This window comes from Ixodes scapularis, unplaced genomic scaffold, assembly GCF_016920785.2.
Source record: "Ixodes scapularis isolate PalLabHiFi unplaced genomic scaffold, ASM1692078v2 PGA_scaffold0__279_contigs__length_252992795, whole genome shotgun sequence".
Lineage (NCBI taxonomy): Eukaryota > Metazoa > Arthropoda > Arachnida > Ixodida > Ixodidae > Ixodes > Ixodes scapularis.
In genome coordinates, this window is record NW_024609835.1 from 38,283,131 (window position 1) to 38,299,472 (window position 16,342).

Here is a 16,342-nt window from a genome sequence, read left to right on the forward strand (position 1 = left end):
TTACGCCGACGGCGACGGCGACGGCGACGGCGACGCCGCTCAAGCCGGAAACGGGCCCCTAAGAGCTGCGCTCTAAAAGAAGCGGCTGATTGGTCTGGCGAGCACGTAGCTCCCACTTCAGTCTCAGCTTATGGGTGAACGCAGTATTCTAGGTTCACCCCCGGAGGGACGGGCGCTTCCATTTATGAATCTTCCCGAATGTTGTGCCAGTGACAGGTCACCCGAGAAAGGCGAGGGAGAGCCGTCCGCAGAAGCCTTATCTCGTACCCGGTTAGCGCGGAAAGCCTGCCTCAGATAGGCCTATAGGGATGCGGAGAACACATGGTTCCCACTTCATCTAGTTCTTTCTGTTTCAATAGAGTCTGTTGCAATTTAACCCCGAATGTATTTTAGAACTGCATTTCATGTGTCCCATTTTAAGTGTCACGTTCGAATGCGAAGAAAAATCGTTGCACACGGGTAAAGGAAAAATAAAGAATACATAACGTATAGTTTGAAATGCATAATCATCCATACTAAGTTATATATTATTTACCCACGCGCAATCATAATTAGGTGTAATTAATAATAACAGAAGATATTTACGACGCAGCTCGGCATGAATAACCCCGGTCCATGTGATCCGCACCCCGATGTCTTTGCATGGCGCGTGAGCTGACGCAGGCTCCCGTGAGATACCGCAAGGGGCTCTTAGCAATTCAGGAATATTAATAGCGAAAGGCACAACACGCAAACCTCCGAAGCAGAACCCATTAAAACTCATTCAAGCAGATTCCTCAGACTACGGTTATAAATAAAATTAAAGTTGTCTAGATCATTTCGATAAACAGAAGGATACATGTGTATGTCGTTTCTGCAGCGCATCTGAAACCCCCTAAAACTCCCACGGCAGCTAAGCATAAAAAAAGAAAAAAAAATAACGCGCGAGTAATGCACGAACCACATATTCTGTGCTCCTCGAGTTTATTAGAAAGATCAAGCCAAGTATTTTTTTTTTCAAATATTCCATAATTGTTATGCGAACGGAAATGTAGTAAATGTACGCAATAAAATGCTGCGAGAAATCAAGGTAATTTCAGATCACTGGAAACGTGAGTTCATTAGTGTCATTAAATGGCATGAAATATGTATAATTCCACGCTTTATTGATGTCTAAACAATGCTCAGGATCTCATGATGTCACATTTTTTCATAGGCGATTGTGGACAGATCCACCCTCCAACGAACAACCTTGTAGAAACATGACTCGTGCGTGATACATTTTGTTTTCATCCTTTTTTTCTGGGTGGGAAAACCTCACCAAGTAAAGTTTTTATAATTCATTTTTCAGAAGCGCCCTATTTGTTATGAAGATATCTAATTGGCAACTCTAAGGTGTAGTTTTTCTACACTCCTCTTAGTGGAAAATACAAAATAAAGTTAGTAGTACTTACAAAGTTTTGTACTCAAGACCGTTTACGGTACTTTTCAACACTTCAAGATTCATGCGTGACAATGTGTGACTATAAGCAGTCTATATATTTTTTTCCATCACTCACTCTAGTGTTTTTGTGTATCTCTTTTATTATTACTCTAATACTCATGTTATATTTTTAATTGTCATTGCATTGCCTTGTTTTTGGTAGTTGCCGAGACGGGCGAGTTGACTCTGCATCTGATATGTTTATAGTTACCACCTTGTCACCTATAATTTTCTAAACAGATGGCCGTTAATTAAATTTACATCCACCGTGATTTTATACTACTTTGTCATAACATATAAAGCACAAATAAATTGTTATAAAAATAACGCTCTGCATCTCCCCACCAACGAAAGTCTGGGTTGAAAGAGCGTAGAAAAGTACAAAATGTACACGTGACATGCGTAATCCGTTCATTACCTAATCATTCGCAAATATTTTGACTGCACTTGTCATAGTGTGGTAATTAAAGTGTGTTATATTATATTTACAGGTGTTGTTGGAGAAGTCTTTAGCCCAACGGCCGTTAAACGTTTCAATCGTGACCAGACTTAACTGAGCTTAAAACACAGGAAAAATCAAGTTTGGCGTCACAAAATCTTTTAAAATAATAATGTAGATTAATTCTAGGTGTAATTTTTATGCTGAGAAGCAAATATTAATTTTATAACGCGTGCATCTCTTTTTTTTTTTTTGGGGGGGGGGAGGGGGGAAGGGGGCGTTATAAAAACGAGTATCAAAATATATCGGATGAATGCCCACAAGAGATATTTCAGAGAATGCGCCTTGCAAGTGACGGTCGTAATGGTGGCAAGGTCCGCAAATGCTTTGATCGTTTTAAGAGTACCTGTGTCCTCTGTACATGTCTTGTTAACTATGTTTGCCACCGTCTCTAGATATCTCCCCCTGTATTCCAAAGAATTACGCGATTCCGTAACGGTGTTCATCGATGACAACGCCGCAGTCGGCATCACCTTGAACTCAGCGAAACCCAGCCAGTTTAGAGCTAACGTGGGAAAAAGCTCAGTTGAGTCCCTCTGCCATTAGCGGCTTAACAAGAGCGCAACCGTGTAGTCCTGATCACTGAAACTTGAGCCAATGGTCGTTGGCTCAACAGCAGCTCAAAGTGTTTTTGTAACAAGGGTGTTCGTACCTAATATCTTAAAGGAACGCCCTATTAATATTGAAAAAGAGTTAGAAGCGGCTGTCTGTAAATATTGTTTTCTTTACAACGATTTTTGTACTTTAATTGGGCAGTGACAAAACTAAACTGTCAAAGTAACACGAGTCATGTCATCGCGTTATGTTTTAAATTGATTTCTACAATAGAACAAATGTCTTTAACCAGAAACACTTTGATACTTCGCTCCCCTTCCACTGCATGTTACGGTGTTTATTGCAATAAAACGTGTATCCCTTTTTAATCCCGCATATTCTTAATTAGGTTAAAACAAATTTCCAGGTACAATAGAAACATGGTAAATCATGTTTACCAGCAAAAAAAAAAACACAACTAGGAAACAGGACGCTCACCTTGAATATCAACTGGAACGTAGATCCAAAGAAAAGTGAAAAATTTTCATGGGGCACATTCTGATCTTTCCAGTAGTTCCGGTACCTACTTGCATGCCTTTAAAGCAAAAGGAATGGCAAAAAATATATAGGGTTCTTGTTTATGTTAAACATGAAACTTAATAATGTTCTTCATCATAGCTTAGACAAGATTAAGCAATGTTATGCAAATAATATGTTTTGCATGGTCAAGCACTATGGCACGCTCATACTTGAACGATGAAAAGAATTAAAATGAAAGTACCTACACTAAAAGAGAAAATTCTTAGGCATATTTGAAAACGCTAAGAGAAATTTGAGTAACAATAGAGACTTTAGTACACAGACATTTCGGAGGGTCTTTCCTCCTTCTAATGAAGTCAACAGGCAGTTGTAGCTGCCGGCTGTACATACTTTAAGATGAAATGACTTTCCGAAACGTCTGTGTATTAAAGACTCTATTGCTATTCGAATTTCTCTTAGCATCTCCCAATATGCCTAATAATTTTCTTATTGAGTGTAGATGAACAAATTTCTATTAACTTTGATAACTTGGTGAAAAATATATTAAGGTGATTCAGTGTAATAGAAGAAAATAAGTGATATCACTTACATAAACCAAATTTGTCTAATATCAGATGAAGATATCAGAATAAGACGAATCAACTTTTGAGTGACACGGGAAATCATATTGATATGAATTCCCATAAGACAGAAGTAGACTAAGACATTTGCCAAAAATAGACTCGTAAAAACAAGTTCGCGACACAAAATAATAATTAGGTATACACGTTGGATGGTAGGAAAACAAAATTGATAAAGGTTTTACAGTGTTTCTGAAGCGCTTCATGACAGGTTTGCGAAATTGCATTCATTGGCAGCTTATATAGATACTGAGATTGTCACAAAGAGCGAGAACTTTCGTAGACGAACAGGTATATATAAAACAATCTCGGGCGCTCCAGGCCTCACAAATGAGTAGTAGGAATGGGCAAAAATTGCGCTGTTCCACTCAACGCGCCTTGAGAGAGAATGTTGTGGTACTTGATATTACACACTTGCTGTCTATTTCAGTAACCTCAGAAAAAAAAAAGAAAGCACTTTGCGTCAATGTAACGGTGTTTCGCAAAAAAAACAACAACAACAACAACAAAAAACGTATCTATGTTAGCTCTGCGAAATCAGTAACTGGAGCCAGTTCTTTAAGAACGCATGCTGATGGGTGTGTAATTTGTCTTATAAGGCAAGTTACCTCGCTGGCACTCTTCAGGACTAAAGAGACATGAACTTGTTTACGTTGTGAATATTTTTGTGGAAACATTCTCTTGGGCTAAGTAATGTTTGTTACGAGAGCAATGCATCGCTAGTTTAGTCAACTATCTTGATGGAATAGCGAATTAAATGTTTTATGTTACTTGGACGGCATTCGGGGTAGTTACCTGCACTCTGAGAAATTCCTGCGCTTCTACTTACCTGCAAAGCACTCAAAGAGGAAATCAACAACCAACTCAGCTACCTCAAAATGAACTCTGCGCCGTGGCATTACGCAATGTAAAGCGTCATGCTTGCATTGCGAAATGCCACAGTGCAGACTTAATTTTGAGGTTGAAACAAATATTGCGCGTCATCATTCGCTTAGCTGATTTCGTAGATCCCAGAGATTGGCTCTTTGAGTGTTTTGCAGGTAAGTAGATGGGCAGGCATCTCTTAAAGTGTACACGAAAAAAAAAAAATCTGAGGACACCTAAGCACTTCTCATGAGTTGTGAATCCGAAAGCATGAATGTTTTTCTTCCACTCCCGTAATTCGTCTGCGGTGTATTAGCGTGGACGGCCACGTTTCGCTACTGCCGAGGTTGCGGCCGGCGGCCGAGCGCGGGCTCTCGTGAAGAGGCCGCCAATGGCTATCTAGGAGACGTCTTGCTCAGATAATGAGGAAATGGGCTTTTCTTTCGTGTTTTTTTTTGTTACAGACGCCGTTCGTTTTGTTACATGATATAATTAATGCTTTCGCACTGGAAAATATTGTACCATTGACAGACCAAAAGCAACTGCACCATTACTTAATATTTCCTTTAAACTATACAGTGGATCGTGTGCAAAAAATGTTTTATGGTTATTATCAATTTTTATTAAGGGTGGACATTAAAAACATAAATTGCAGTAAAAACCACCGACCCGAGAACATCATCACTTTTAAGGATTTCATGTTGTAAATTGTGATGACCGACAACTATTTTTCGGTCATGATGATAAACTTCACTGGTATTTTTCTAGGAAAAATATCTTTATATAATCAAATATATAAAATATACATTTTTATAAAAAGTTATACCAAATGAAACATAAAACGACAGCAATCCTCGTAATCAATAACAGTAGGCACATACATAAATTTGCGAGGCAGTTTTTCATTGAGGTAAAAATATATGTTTTTGACATTTTTTTTAAAATGAAGATAAATATAAAACAACACTCACAGGTACAACAAAAATCCAGCGGCCAAAATTAATGGCACCCATTCTGGAATCGAAAAATAGCTGAACACTTGCATCATTGCTCCGGATGGCTGCTGCACAACTGAGGGTGTTGTGACATTGCGTCGACCGTACTCGAGCCCGCTTATATGGAAATTCCGAGTTACGAAATCTTATCTGGCAAGAGATTTTCTATTTGTTCAGACGACGTGGCATCTAAGATTATGACGCCTCGTGATACAAGACAAACTGATATCGAAGATTGTGATGCCTCGTGCCAGAGTGAGGAAGTGAAAAAGAGCATAATGACACGTGTAGGCAATTTCAGCGAGGTCAGTGTGGAGTAGCTAGTAATAGAGGCAACGGAGGCTTTATATACCTTCAGAATGCCTTTATACGTTGGTCTGAGAGATGTCTGCGTTAACTATATTTGTACAAAAAAAAATGGATTTATTTATTTAAATAAAAAATAAAGAGCTGAAAAAAGGAGTCATTTCTTATGATTCACACAATAATCTCTTGCCAACAGTGTTCAACCATAGAAAAACTCTTGCGACTATAATCCCATTTCAAAGTACTAATAACTTGTACATTACGTGTTACAAGAAACGCGTAACTTGTATCTGAGCACTTTTTTCAGTAACTAGGTACAGGTAACGCCAGCATCTCGTTTCTTAAAGAGCAACTCTGCTTCATTTTTGTTTTTGAAGAAAAAACACAGCCCTCTTTAGTATAACCTAGGAAGGCCACACTTCAAATATTACTACCTAGTTCTGTCTAAATGTTTGTTAAACGGACCGGCAAACTTTACAACGCGCCATGTTGCCGAAATCGGCTGACACTAGCGGGCGACTTCCGGCGCAACCAACAGCGTATAGTCGAAGCTACGGCGCTGGCGGAGCCAACATTGAGCTAAAGGACACCACCATTACCCGTCCTTGTTTGTTTTCACTTCTCAGGCAAGTGTAACCGGTGACGTCAGCAACGTTTCCTCTCGGCGCTCAGCGGTATCCACGTGATTGGGCTAACACCGCTGCGCAGCACGCATCTTCGGAGTCGTCCGGCCGACCCGCGGTTTCCGATATCAGCTGTCGTCGTCTCGCCGTTCGTGATTATTGCCTGTCTAAGTTTCGTTCACACTACGTGCGCAGACTGATGCCGCATTTATGCAGACGTCGCAAAATGTCGTAGACACAAAAAATTGGTGAATAATGTGGTAGAGGCGTGACACACCCGCCCGTCGTGCGCCGAGGATGACGTGGCATCTCGTACCACGTGATACGAATGTTTTAAGGCGTCTCGAGGCCGATGCTGCCAGACGGAAGTTCCGCTTTCGATTTATGCTTATCTTTAATGTAATATTTAACAATAACTATCCCATTTTTCGCAAATCAAATTACGTGGTGCCTTTTATTAGGGCGTTTTTAATGGGAATTAATTAATTATCCCGTAATTTTCGTAGTTGAGCGGAGGTGCCCTTTAAGAGCGTGAAACAGAGTCACCTCCTGAAAGCCGTTTCTTAACATAACTCAATTTAGAAACGTTAATGTGAGCCAAACAGCCATTATAAGTAGTCATATGGTTTTTGACAATAAAGAATCCCTGTTGGGAAAGGCCGCAATTCCTGTAATTCTTTTCCCTTCAGATTACTAAAGTGCTCGCTAAAATACAAGGTGCGCGTAATAATTTTGGTAAACAATTCAAATTTGAAAATTATTTATTGGAGTGCAACAGTGGGTGTGACTCCAACTAACCCCAGCGTGGTCGGATGCCCCACGGGGCGTTTTGACTGGAAATTGAACTTTGTCATATTTGCAATCCGTACGCTTTTGCTGCACTGCCAGACAAGGTAGGAAAAAGCTTCTGAATTAAGAGAAAAAAGGAGCCTAGGCCTACTCTTTAACGCACCTTAGACCATTCAAAAGCAGATTTCACACTAGCAGGTCTTCTGTGAACCCAAGGAACAGTTCGAAAAGCAGGTTGAAAAAAGTAGGAGCTGAAGTGCATGAGCCTAATGAACCTAGAGGAATTTAAATGCGAAGAAAATATTTCGCTCTACGAATTCACGAATATAAAGTACGCAATTGCTCGTTTTGTTTATAGCCATAGAAAAAATATGCGGAATGCAAAGAACAATACCTGAAGTGATATTGAATGTCGTACGTCCAATTACGATTACATTCTCTTTCTATAATTTATTTTCTGGATAAGGAGTCCTTGTTAAAGATGGCAAAAAGTATTCATCGCCTAGGTGACCCTGGTCTCTAGTACATTTCAACGATGTTTTGCATCATGCACGAGCTGTTTTGAACGCTACATTTGTTTTTGTAAACCTTGTACCTCTATGGCACAATTCGCTTTGTCACGAGACGCCATTAATGTGAGTCCCCTGGAGGGATTCTTATCTATCTAAGATAATGCACAAAAACATCATTGACGTTATTTACAATCTCCAATGATAAGTGGGACCGAAAACAAGTTGAGTGGTTCTCGTATCAGTTCTAGATTAGAGACCTTGCGCAAAATCGGTTGCAGTCTTGACAGAATATATTTCAAAAGTCCAACAAGCTACTCCTACTTACAGTTAAACCACAATCTTAGTTGCAAAGTAAATGCGTCTTTTTCTACCGTTACTGTAGGCTCGGTGCATGGGGAAGCGGGGGGGGGGGGGGGGGGGGGGTAAAGCCACCAGGGGCTTATTGCTGGCGAAATGCATTGTGTGTTTATCAATTTTTCTCCACTGCACTCGTTGAACGCGTTAGAACGTGAAACTCCGGCGGCCGGCGGCTGGCGTTCGCGTTCGAACTCGTTCAAATAGTGCAGTGGAAAGAAAGGCAGCTAGCTTTGTGTGGTGGATATTTTACATACCTTTACATCCGGGGACCGGTGCTCAAAGGGGAACCCGATTCCCGTGCAACGTCACGGCCGACGGCTACCAGCGAGGGTGGTCGACGCGCCGGGTTCGCCAACGCCATGCCAACAACGATGATCCCGGTATCTAACAGCGTTTATTGGGAAACAGCTAGGGGTTCCCAACAAGAAGCTGTGGTCAAGGCAGCCGTGAACACTGGGGGCCCGCAGAGCCCGCCGACCTGAGAGCCAAAAGAAGGGATCGCGAGCGGAGTCATCGCCGGTGGGCCGAGCTTCCTGTCGTCGTAGGAGTTTGGGCCAGAGCTCTCGACTGACGGACGTCCTAAAGGCAGAAATTTGTGCCATGGTATGCTTGCGACATCTCCTGGCGGGTTACGGCAGCGCTCCCTTAGAAGCCCCTTGTATTTCATATACAAATATGGCTACAACGCCGAAACGTTACGATTTGAGCAATTTGACATGCTACTTCTCTATTCTATCACATACCGCTATTCTTTTGCCAAAATTGCAAGAGGATGACGTGAAACCTTCAGGTTCATGAGTCGAATAAGCCTTTTGATGTATTAACACTACGGATAGTATCCAAGTTAATCTAAGTGTACACTTTATTCCTGGGTATAAACACATCGTAATGATCGTATAAATTAAAAACAAAATTTAATAGGGTCCCTTCCCAATATTACTGCAAAGTCTGTAGTATCTAAGATGTGTATTACATCTGTAGAAAAATATGTTTCAGAGATCGGACACCATGTTTAAGAAACAACAAAGTTCAAACGAGCACAATTAAAAAAAAAAAAAAAACCCACAAGATTCGCCATTTGACTACAGTAAACCACAATAACTGATAATGTGCTATGTACATTTTGTTGTTTTCAAAATTATTTTCTAGGGTTCCTGAGACCAATTTGTCAAATCCGGTGGTTCCGTTCTGGTTTAGACGTTTCCGTTCATTTCCATTGTTCTGCCATAAATAAGCTAGAAAGAAAAACAACTGTATTTATAACGATATAAAATTATAAAAAGCTTTGCAAATTATTTTCACTCGTTAGTTTTTTAATGTGATTATAACAGTGATGTTTTCCTTGTTAGGAATGAAAGCACTGAGGCGAATAAACGATTTATAAGGGGTTGATCGTTCTTGTGAACATTCCGGTATCAAAAGTAATATTCAGGCACGTACTAAATATATAAATTAATAATCCCAATCGCCCTAAAGACAAACGGCAAAAAATTATTAAAAAAATCTGGAAAAGAGCTTATTGAAATACCCTTCTTTGTATCACGTTCTTCAAAGAGGAATGAAGCCCAATATTTTGAAATAGCATAGGCTTGTATTCGTCGGCCCTAAGGTTTGCATTTTGTTACCAGTTGAGATTCGGCCGATCTCAAAAAAGTTCATGGATGAGGGAAGGGCGCCAGAATTTGAAATGATGAACGAACCCCTAAAAACAGTCGAACCATATCCACTTTAAGACAAGCTTTCTCAGAGATGTCTCAATTTTGAGGATTTGCCATAGAGGCAGCTTGTAGCGAAGAGCTCTCAATTGTATAATTCGTCAACAGTTAGGAACTCAGCTGATCTTAAAAAGTTGTTGGATGAAGCACGGTTGCCAGAATTCAAAATGATGCACAAATGCCCGAAAATTGTCGAACCATGTCCACTTCGAGACAAGATTACACAAATACGAATCATTTTGGAGTATTTGCCATAGTAGCAGCTTATTGTCGAGGTCTCTTAATTTTGTATTTCATGGCCAGTTAAGTTCTTGGCCGATCTCAAAACGTTTCTGGATGATGCGCGAGTGCCCAACTTTCGAAAGATGAACGAATGTGTATAAACAGCCGAACCATCCCCAATTCGGAACCGGTTTTCCCAAAGAGTATTCGTTTCTGAGTATTTTCCATGGTACCAGGATGGGTTCGAGGCCTCTGAATTTTATATTCTGCCTATAGCTGTGAAGTGGGCTAATTGTCCTCAAAACGTTCCCTGGCGAGGCGCGTGTGCTCAAATTTCGAAAGATGAACAAATGCATAAAAACCGCCGAACCATCCTTAATTCGAGACGAGTTTTCTAAAAAAAAAATTAATTTTTGAGTATTTTCTTTGGTACCAGGATAGGCTCGAGGTCTGTAAGCTTTATATTGCTCTTTAGCTTGGAACTAAGGCGTTCTTAAATAGTTCCCTGGTGAGGCTTTGAGACCGTTTTGAGACCAGGTTTCTCAAGAAGTACTTGTTTTCGAGTACTCACAATAGTACCAAGACGGGTTCAAGCGCTCGAAAATTCATATTCTGTATTTAGTTGGGAACTGAGTTGTCCCCAAAAAGTTCCTTGGCGAGGCGCGAGTGCCCAAAATTCAAATGATGAACCAATGCCTAAAATTAGCCGAGTGATTCCCACCTTGGGACCGGTTTTCTCAAAAGAATTTAATTTGTAGTACTTTCCAAAGTACCAGGATGCTGGAGGGCCCTAAATTTTCAATCCTGTTTTCAGCTGGGAACAGGGTTTGTCCTCGTAAAGTTCCCCGGCGACGCGTGGGCGCCCAAATTTAAATGATGGACGAATGCGTCAAAATTGCCGAACCATCCCCACTGTTGCGAGGTTCTTTGGGGTTAATAATTGATAAGATACAATGTCCTTCGTTTTTCTTGAAATATGTATTTACAAAAGAAATCAAAGAGTTTATATGCTTATACTCAAAAAGAAAACTTAGTTAAAAAAAATGGAAGACAGGAAAAACGTAACAGTACCATGTCTTTGAGTCACCATGCGCAGCAGCGGGTCCTGAGTCTGGAGCTGTCGTTGTCGGCCCACGGTTGTGGTAGGCAGTCAGGGGCGGGAGCCGTTGGCTTCCGTCGATGACCCAAGAGTCACCGTAACTAGTGCTCGCGCAGTAGGAAGCCGGGCAGCGTAGGCTTCTATGCGCTGCCCTCGCTGGAACAGGCTGCTGGTCAGGCAGTAGGAGGCCGCTGATTCCCTGGCCGATGGTGTCGTTCCGACCCAGCACGTTCTCCCGGCCAGTCCTTTTCACGCCCTCCGTGCACGCGCTACCAATCTTTTCTCTTCTTCGTCATCTTCCTTGTCCCTCTGAGCCGATCCATGGTTGACTTGCACTTCTTTATTTGCACACTGAGTCACATCATCACACCCACTTTGAGACCAGTTTTCTCAAAAAGAATATGTTTTCGAGCATTTACCACAGTACTATGACGGGCTCGAGGGCTCTGGATTTTATACTTCGCCTGTAGCTGGTAGCTGGGTTGTCCTTAAAAAGTCCCCCGGCGAGGCACGTGCGGCCAAATTTCAAATAATGAACAAATAATGGCTAAAACAGTCGAACCATCCCCAGTTAGAGGTGTTTTTTTATTTTTTTTCTAAAAAGAATTCGTTTTTGAGTATTTGTCATAGTACCAGGATGAGCTACAGTGAGCTACATTTTCTAGTCCGCGTTTAGCTGGGAACTGGGTTGTCCTCAAAAAGTTCCCTGACGAGGCGCGGGTGCCCAAATTTGAAATGACTAACGAACGCCTGAAAAAAGTCGAACCATGTCCAATTTGAGACGAATTCCCGCAAATACGGCTCATTTTAGAGTGTTTCTCATAGTAGCAGCTTCTTGTCGAGGGCCCTGAATTTTGTATTTCATCACCAGTTAAGTTTTCGGCCGACCTCAAAAAGTTCCTGGATGATGTGCGGGTGATTAAATTTCAGGAGAAGAACGAATGCGTATAAACAACGGAACCATCCCCACTTTGCTACCTTTTTTGTTTCAAAAGTATTCACTTTGGAGTACTTAGCACAGTACCAAGATGGGCTCTAGTGCTCTACATTTGATATCCCGACTTTGGCTGGGGACTGAGTTGTCCTCAAATAGTTCCCTGTCGACGCGCAAATGCCATCTTAAAAAAAAGACGAATCCGTAAAAAACGGATAATGCATCCGCCATGTGAGAAGATGCTGCTCGGTATGCGTTGATGTTTGATGATTTGGCATGACGGACGCAGTTTATAAAATTATCATCTGCGTTTGTGCATCGCCAGCCTTGAGCCTTTTGCACGAGTGTTAACCTTGGCGCACCACCGCTTTTTCCATGTGCTGCGATTCTTTCTAAATTTTTACTGATTTATTGATTTTCGTTGACGTAAATTTGAACAATGTATTTATCTTCGCTACGTATCAATCCTCAAAAAATTAGCTCGCGACGATGAGCCCCCAATATATTGTCCCCCTGGCTGTATAACTTACGTGAATGTACTTCAATATTGTAGTCTTACCGGATTAAAAGAAAAAAAAAAAAAAAAAAAAACGATGCAAAAGCCTAAAAGAAGCGCCCTATACAACTTTTCCACAAGGGCGCAGCCATCTTGAATGCCTTCACTTCCGGTATGCGGTAAAACATCGTTTAAATCTTTCACGCCACTGGAAGGTGTGTACGAAAAATGTGCGATTGTCACACATTCTTGTTTTGCCTCAGCTATATTTTCCCGCATATTCCAGGTTAGATGTTTTAATATTTTTTTCGTTCCGCATACCACATACGGAACCCACGCGACTGAAAGCGACAGAAAACAGAAAACGTCTATACACATGATATAAATGTAATAAATTATATATAATAAGTAAATTATATACATTAAGTAGATGATAGAACACGTGAAGAAACATGACGAACGCCATGACTGTGCTCTTTGATGTTGTATAAATGGTTCCATCAGCTCGAGGCGTCAGCTGCCTCTGGACTTAAAGGTGAAACAAAGTATGGGCGATATTGCCGTCTGCGAGGCGGGTTGATGGGTATAAACGCCCCCAGTGGTTTCCCTACATACCCGCTAAGGGGGGGGGGGGGGTGTACAAACCCTTGTTTTTTTAAGGCACCCCCTTAATTCGCAACGACTCCTCTATTCTCAATTACCCCCCTAACCCGGTCCCCCCCCCCCCTAAAAATATAGACCCCCCTAATTTCAATTCCTAGGGAAACCCCTGAACGCTAATACTAAAGTAGAGAAAAGTTTAATAATTTTTGAGACATCGAAAAGTACATTGAAACTGGTCGACTTGTTATTTTTTTTGGATGATATTAATTGCTTTTGTGCACGTTTTTGTACAAAGCAAATGGGGCGCGATATAAAGCCTCTAGCAGCGAGTTGTCTTAATAATATGATGCAGTGAGTTAGAGAATGTTGCACTATGCACGTCAAGGGGACGAGGTGTACAGTGCGCGCATTTTAAAGGTGCAAGCAACGCGCGCTTGGATAGAGCATACTTTCACTTCGACCTTGTCAATGGATGCAAGAAGTGTGAGGTTGATCACGTGTCCATTAGTGATCATGCTCCTGTATCCTTTACGCTTTCTTCCTTTAAGAAAAAAAAACGCCGAGGATGCTTGTTTGAGATTTATGAAAATATAATGCGGAGCTTCTTAATGAATAATGGTTTAAAAACAGGGTTCGCCGACATCTTGATGATTTGGCAAGAGCTAATAGGGAAGCGTCCGGAATAAAATGAGAATTTTTTAAACGCGAAACTAAGATGATAGTTTTTGAACATCTCGTTCTTTTTTTGAAGCACGAATAAAAGACAGAGGGGAACGGTTTAAACGCACCTGATGAAGGAGGAATGCACTTCCCCCGGTTCGTTTTCTGACGAAATAATCAGTATAAAAGAGAGCCTTGAGGTTATTGTTACTGGAAGCGGTTATCGCCCAGAGAGATATTTACATAAAGGGCCATAGAGGCAAGAAGAACAAAACGTGAGTAAGACTGAGGTCAGTGAGATTGTGTATCAGGGGGTACGGTAGCGCGATAAAGGAATCATCGAACGCGGTTTCGTAGAATATTATAGAGAACATTTCAGTTACCATGCGCTCCAAAAGGTTTCCAGAGGGGTAAGTGGCCTTGATTGCCACAATATGCAGGAGATTTAAAAAAAAGGTTAGAACAGCCTATCACATTATCGGGCTTTGAAAATGCGATTGACAATTTGAAGCTTGGAAGAGCTCTAGGACCGGGCGGTTTGGGTGCTCAGTTTTACAAAGCGTTTAAGGACGAACTTGCTTCTTTTTTGCATTTCGTATTCAGTAGAGAATAAAGACTGAAAGCTTTACCTGCGTCTTTTTGTGTACTATTTTATACCAAAAAGTGAGGAACTCTCAAAACTTTGTTTTGTTGTGTGGTACCGTCTAAACAGACTAACTTAACGTAGACTATAAGATACCAATGAAAGTTTTAGCGGAAACTTTGCAGAGTGTTATAAACATTATCCTCCTCCTACAGCAGACGTGTGGACTAAGAGAGAGGAGCATTGTAACAGATTTGCATGTCACCCCGAGCATTCTGGTGCGTTGTGACTCTTTTGTTTGAAGAGTCGCTATGTTGCAGGCCGACTTAGAAAAACAACGTTCGACCGTGTGTTACACGAAATTCGTTTTTCTATAAGAGAGCTTGTTAAACCTGGGGTCTTTTTTTGTGGGACGGTGTACGCATGGCCTACCAAGACTGTGCAACTAGTCTTGTTGTAAACAAGTGTGTAAGCGAGCGTATTCGCCTTTTTCAAGGTGCGCCAAGGCTGTTCACTGTCGCCTTTGCTTTTTTGCATTTTTTTGCCGTCTCGTCTAAGTATTATCAGAGTGATTTCATTCGTAGGTTTAAGTTAGAAGCTACAGATGGGTGTATTTTAGCGCACGCGGATGGCGTGACGATTTTTGCGTGGACTCCAAGAGTGTCAAAAAGCCGTCGAGCTCACAGAGATGTTTTGCGAAAACACGAGTAGCTCCGTCAACTGTGTTTGGGTCTTTGGCACAGCGACTGGCCCTCAATGTCGGCTCTTTTTAAACGTGTTGTATAGAAAGAATCACCACCCCGTTATTTTGAAGTTATCCTCCAACAACACCGCAACAATGACGACTATATGCACCCCGCAGATCTAACTGGGCGCCGATACGGGCGCATCTCACGGCGATGTGACGCGTACTCATCGAGAAGCGACCTCAGCGGTCGCAGCTCGGCTGCGGTGGTACACCCGGGAGTGTACCACAGCAGTGAATATTCAACGTACCAGAGTTCATGACGCACTGGTTGGGCGATGCACTCCGGATGCCGTAGGACCAAGCCGAGAAAAGTTCCTTGATGTCGGAGGATTGAAGGATCAGACAGGAATCTATTTCACTGTACCGAGCACCACTGACATATAGAGGTGGATGCTCGGCAGTGTTGCTCGACTCACTCTGCCCTGTCGTCGATCCATCGTGGGCCGACCGCCGTCGAAGCGGACGCGGTGACGCGAGTAGAAGTCTGCATGTTGTCACTCTCAAGATGGGAGCAGGAGCGTTTTGTTTGCTGACCAGCTACACGACGTGTAAATATCCACACAACTTCAAATATTTTTGCAGGAGACTACTAGCAAGGAGAACGCGGGAATTGAACTCGAAGGCGCACCTCGGGGCCGGCATCAGGTGACGTTCGTGACCAGGTCTGCATCAGGAAGCTATGGTTCAGCTGGGCGCTTCGGTGACGTCCGACGACAGAAGGACAGCGACGCCCATCTTGGACTCGACCGTAAGTCAGCCTACCCCTTCCGCTGCTCCTGGCCGCCGTCGGGTGCGCAAACTGCTGGCAGCGTCAGCGATGACGCACATCCGGCAGGCCCCGCCCAGCCGCTCAGCGTGACCCCCGCCGTCGCACGTAGTGGGGGAGGGTAGGGAACAGGGGGGCATGAACGTCTTCTTGAATGACGGAAAGAAGATGCCCACGCAGCATACTGCAGGCATCTCTTAGCCCTCTACCTACCCGTTGTACGGCGAGGTCGAAGGGAGAGCTTATTGTTCTCGGTTGATACACTGCCACCGAAGGGAAGCAACGGTTTGTGAGAACAGGTCTTGGCCTGGTCCTTATAGTATCTGGATTGGGCTGCTTGCGTACATTTACCGGCCAACCACAGGGTGGGAGGCTCTAGTTGGAAGGCAAACCACGTGGTGCCACTTGTCGCCGG

The 16,342-nt window shown here is 42.4% G+C and overlaps 1 protein-coding gene across 2 annotated transcripts in view; it reads right to left on the bottom strand.

Annotated features, from left to right (window-relative positions):
* Positions 1 to 15,939, bottom strand: part of LOC120836257 (cytochrome P450 3A41) — a 35,302-nt gene extending 19,363 nt beyond the window's left edge. Inside the window, exons 1-2 of one of the 2 annotated variants that reach the window (XM_040208486.3) lie at positions 15,790 to 15,939; positions 2,994 to 3,090 (exon numbers count right to left, since the gene is read on the bottom strand). In XM_040208486.3, coding sequence (XP_040064420.1) covers positions 2,994 to 3,090; positions 15,790 to 15,803 — 111 coding nt within the window. In that variant the 5' untranslated portion in view covers positions 15,804 to 15,939. Of the gene's footprint in view, positions 1 to 2,993; positions 3,091 to 5,490; positions 5,633 to 15,789 lie in introns of those variants that run through there. The other variant, XM_040208484.2, reaches the window with a different exon arrangement.
* Between the last annotated feature and the right edge of the window lie 403 nt (positions 15,940 to 16,342).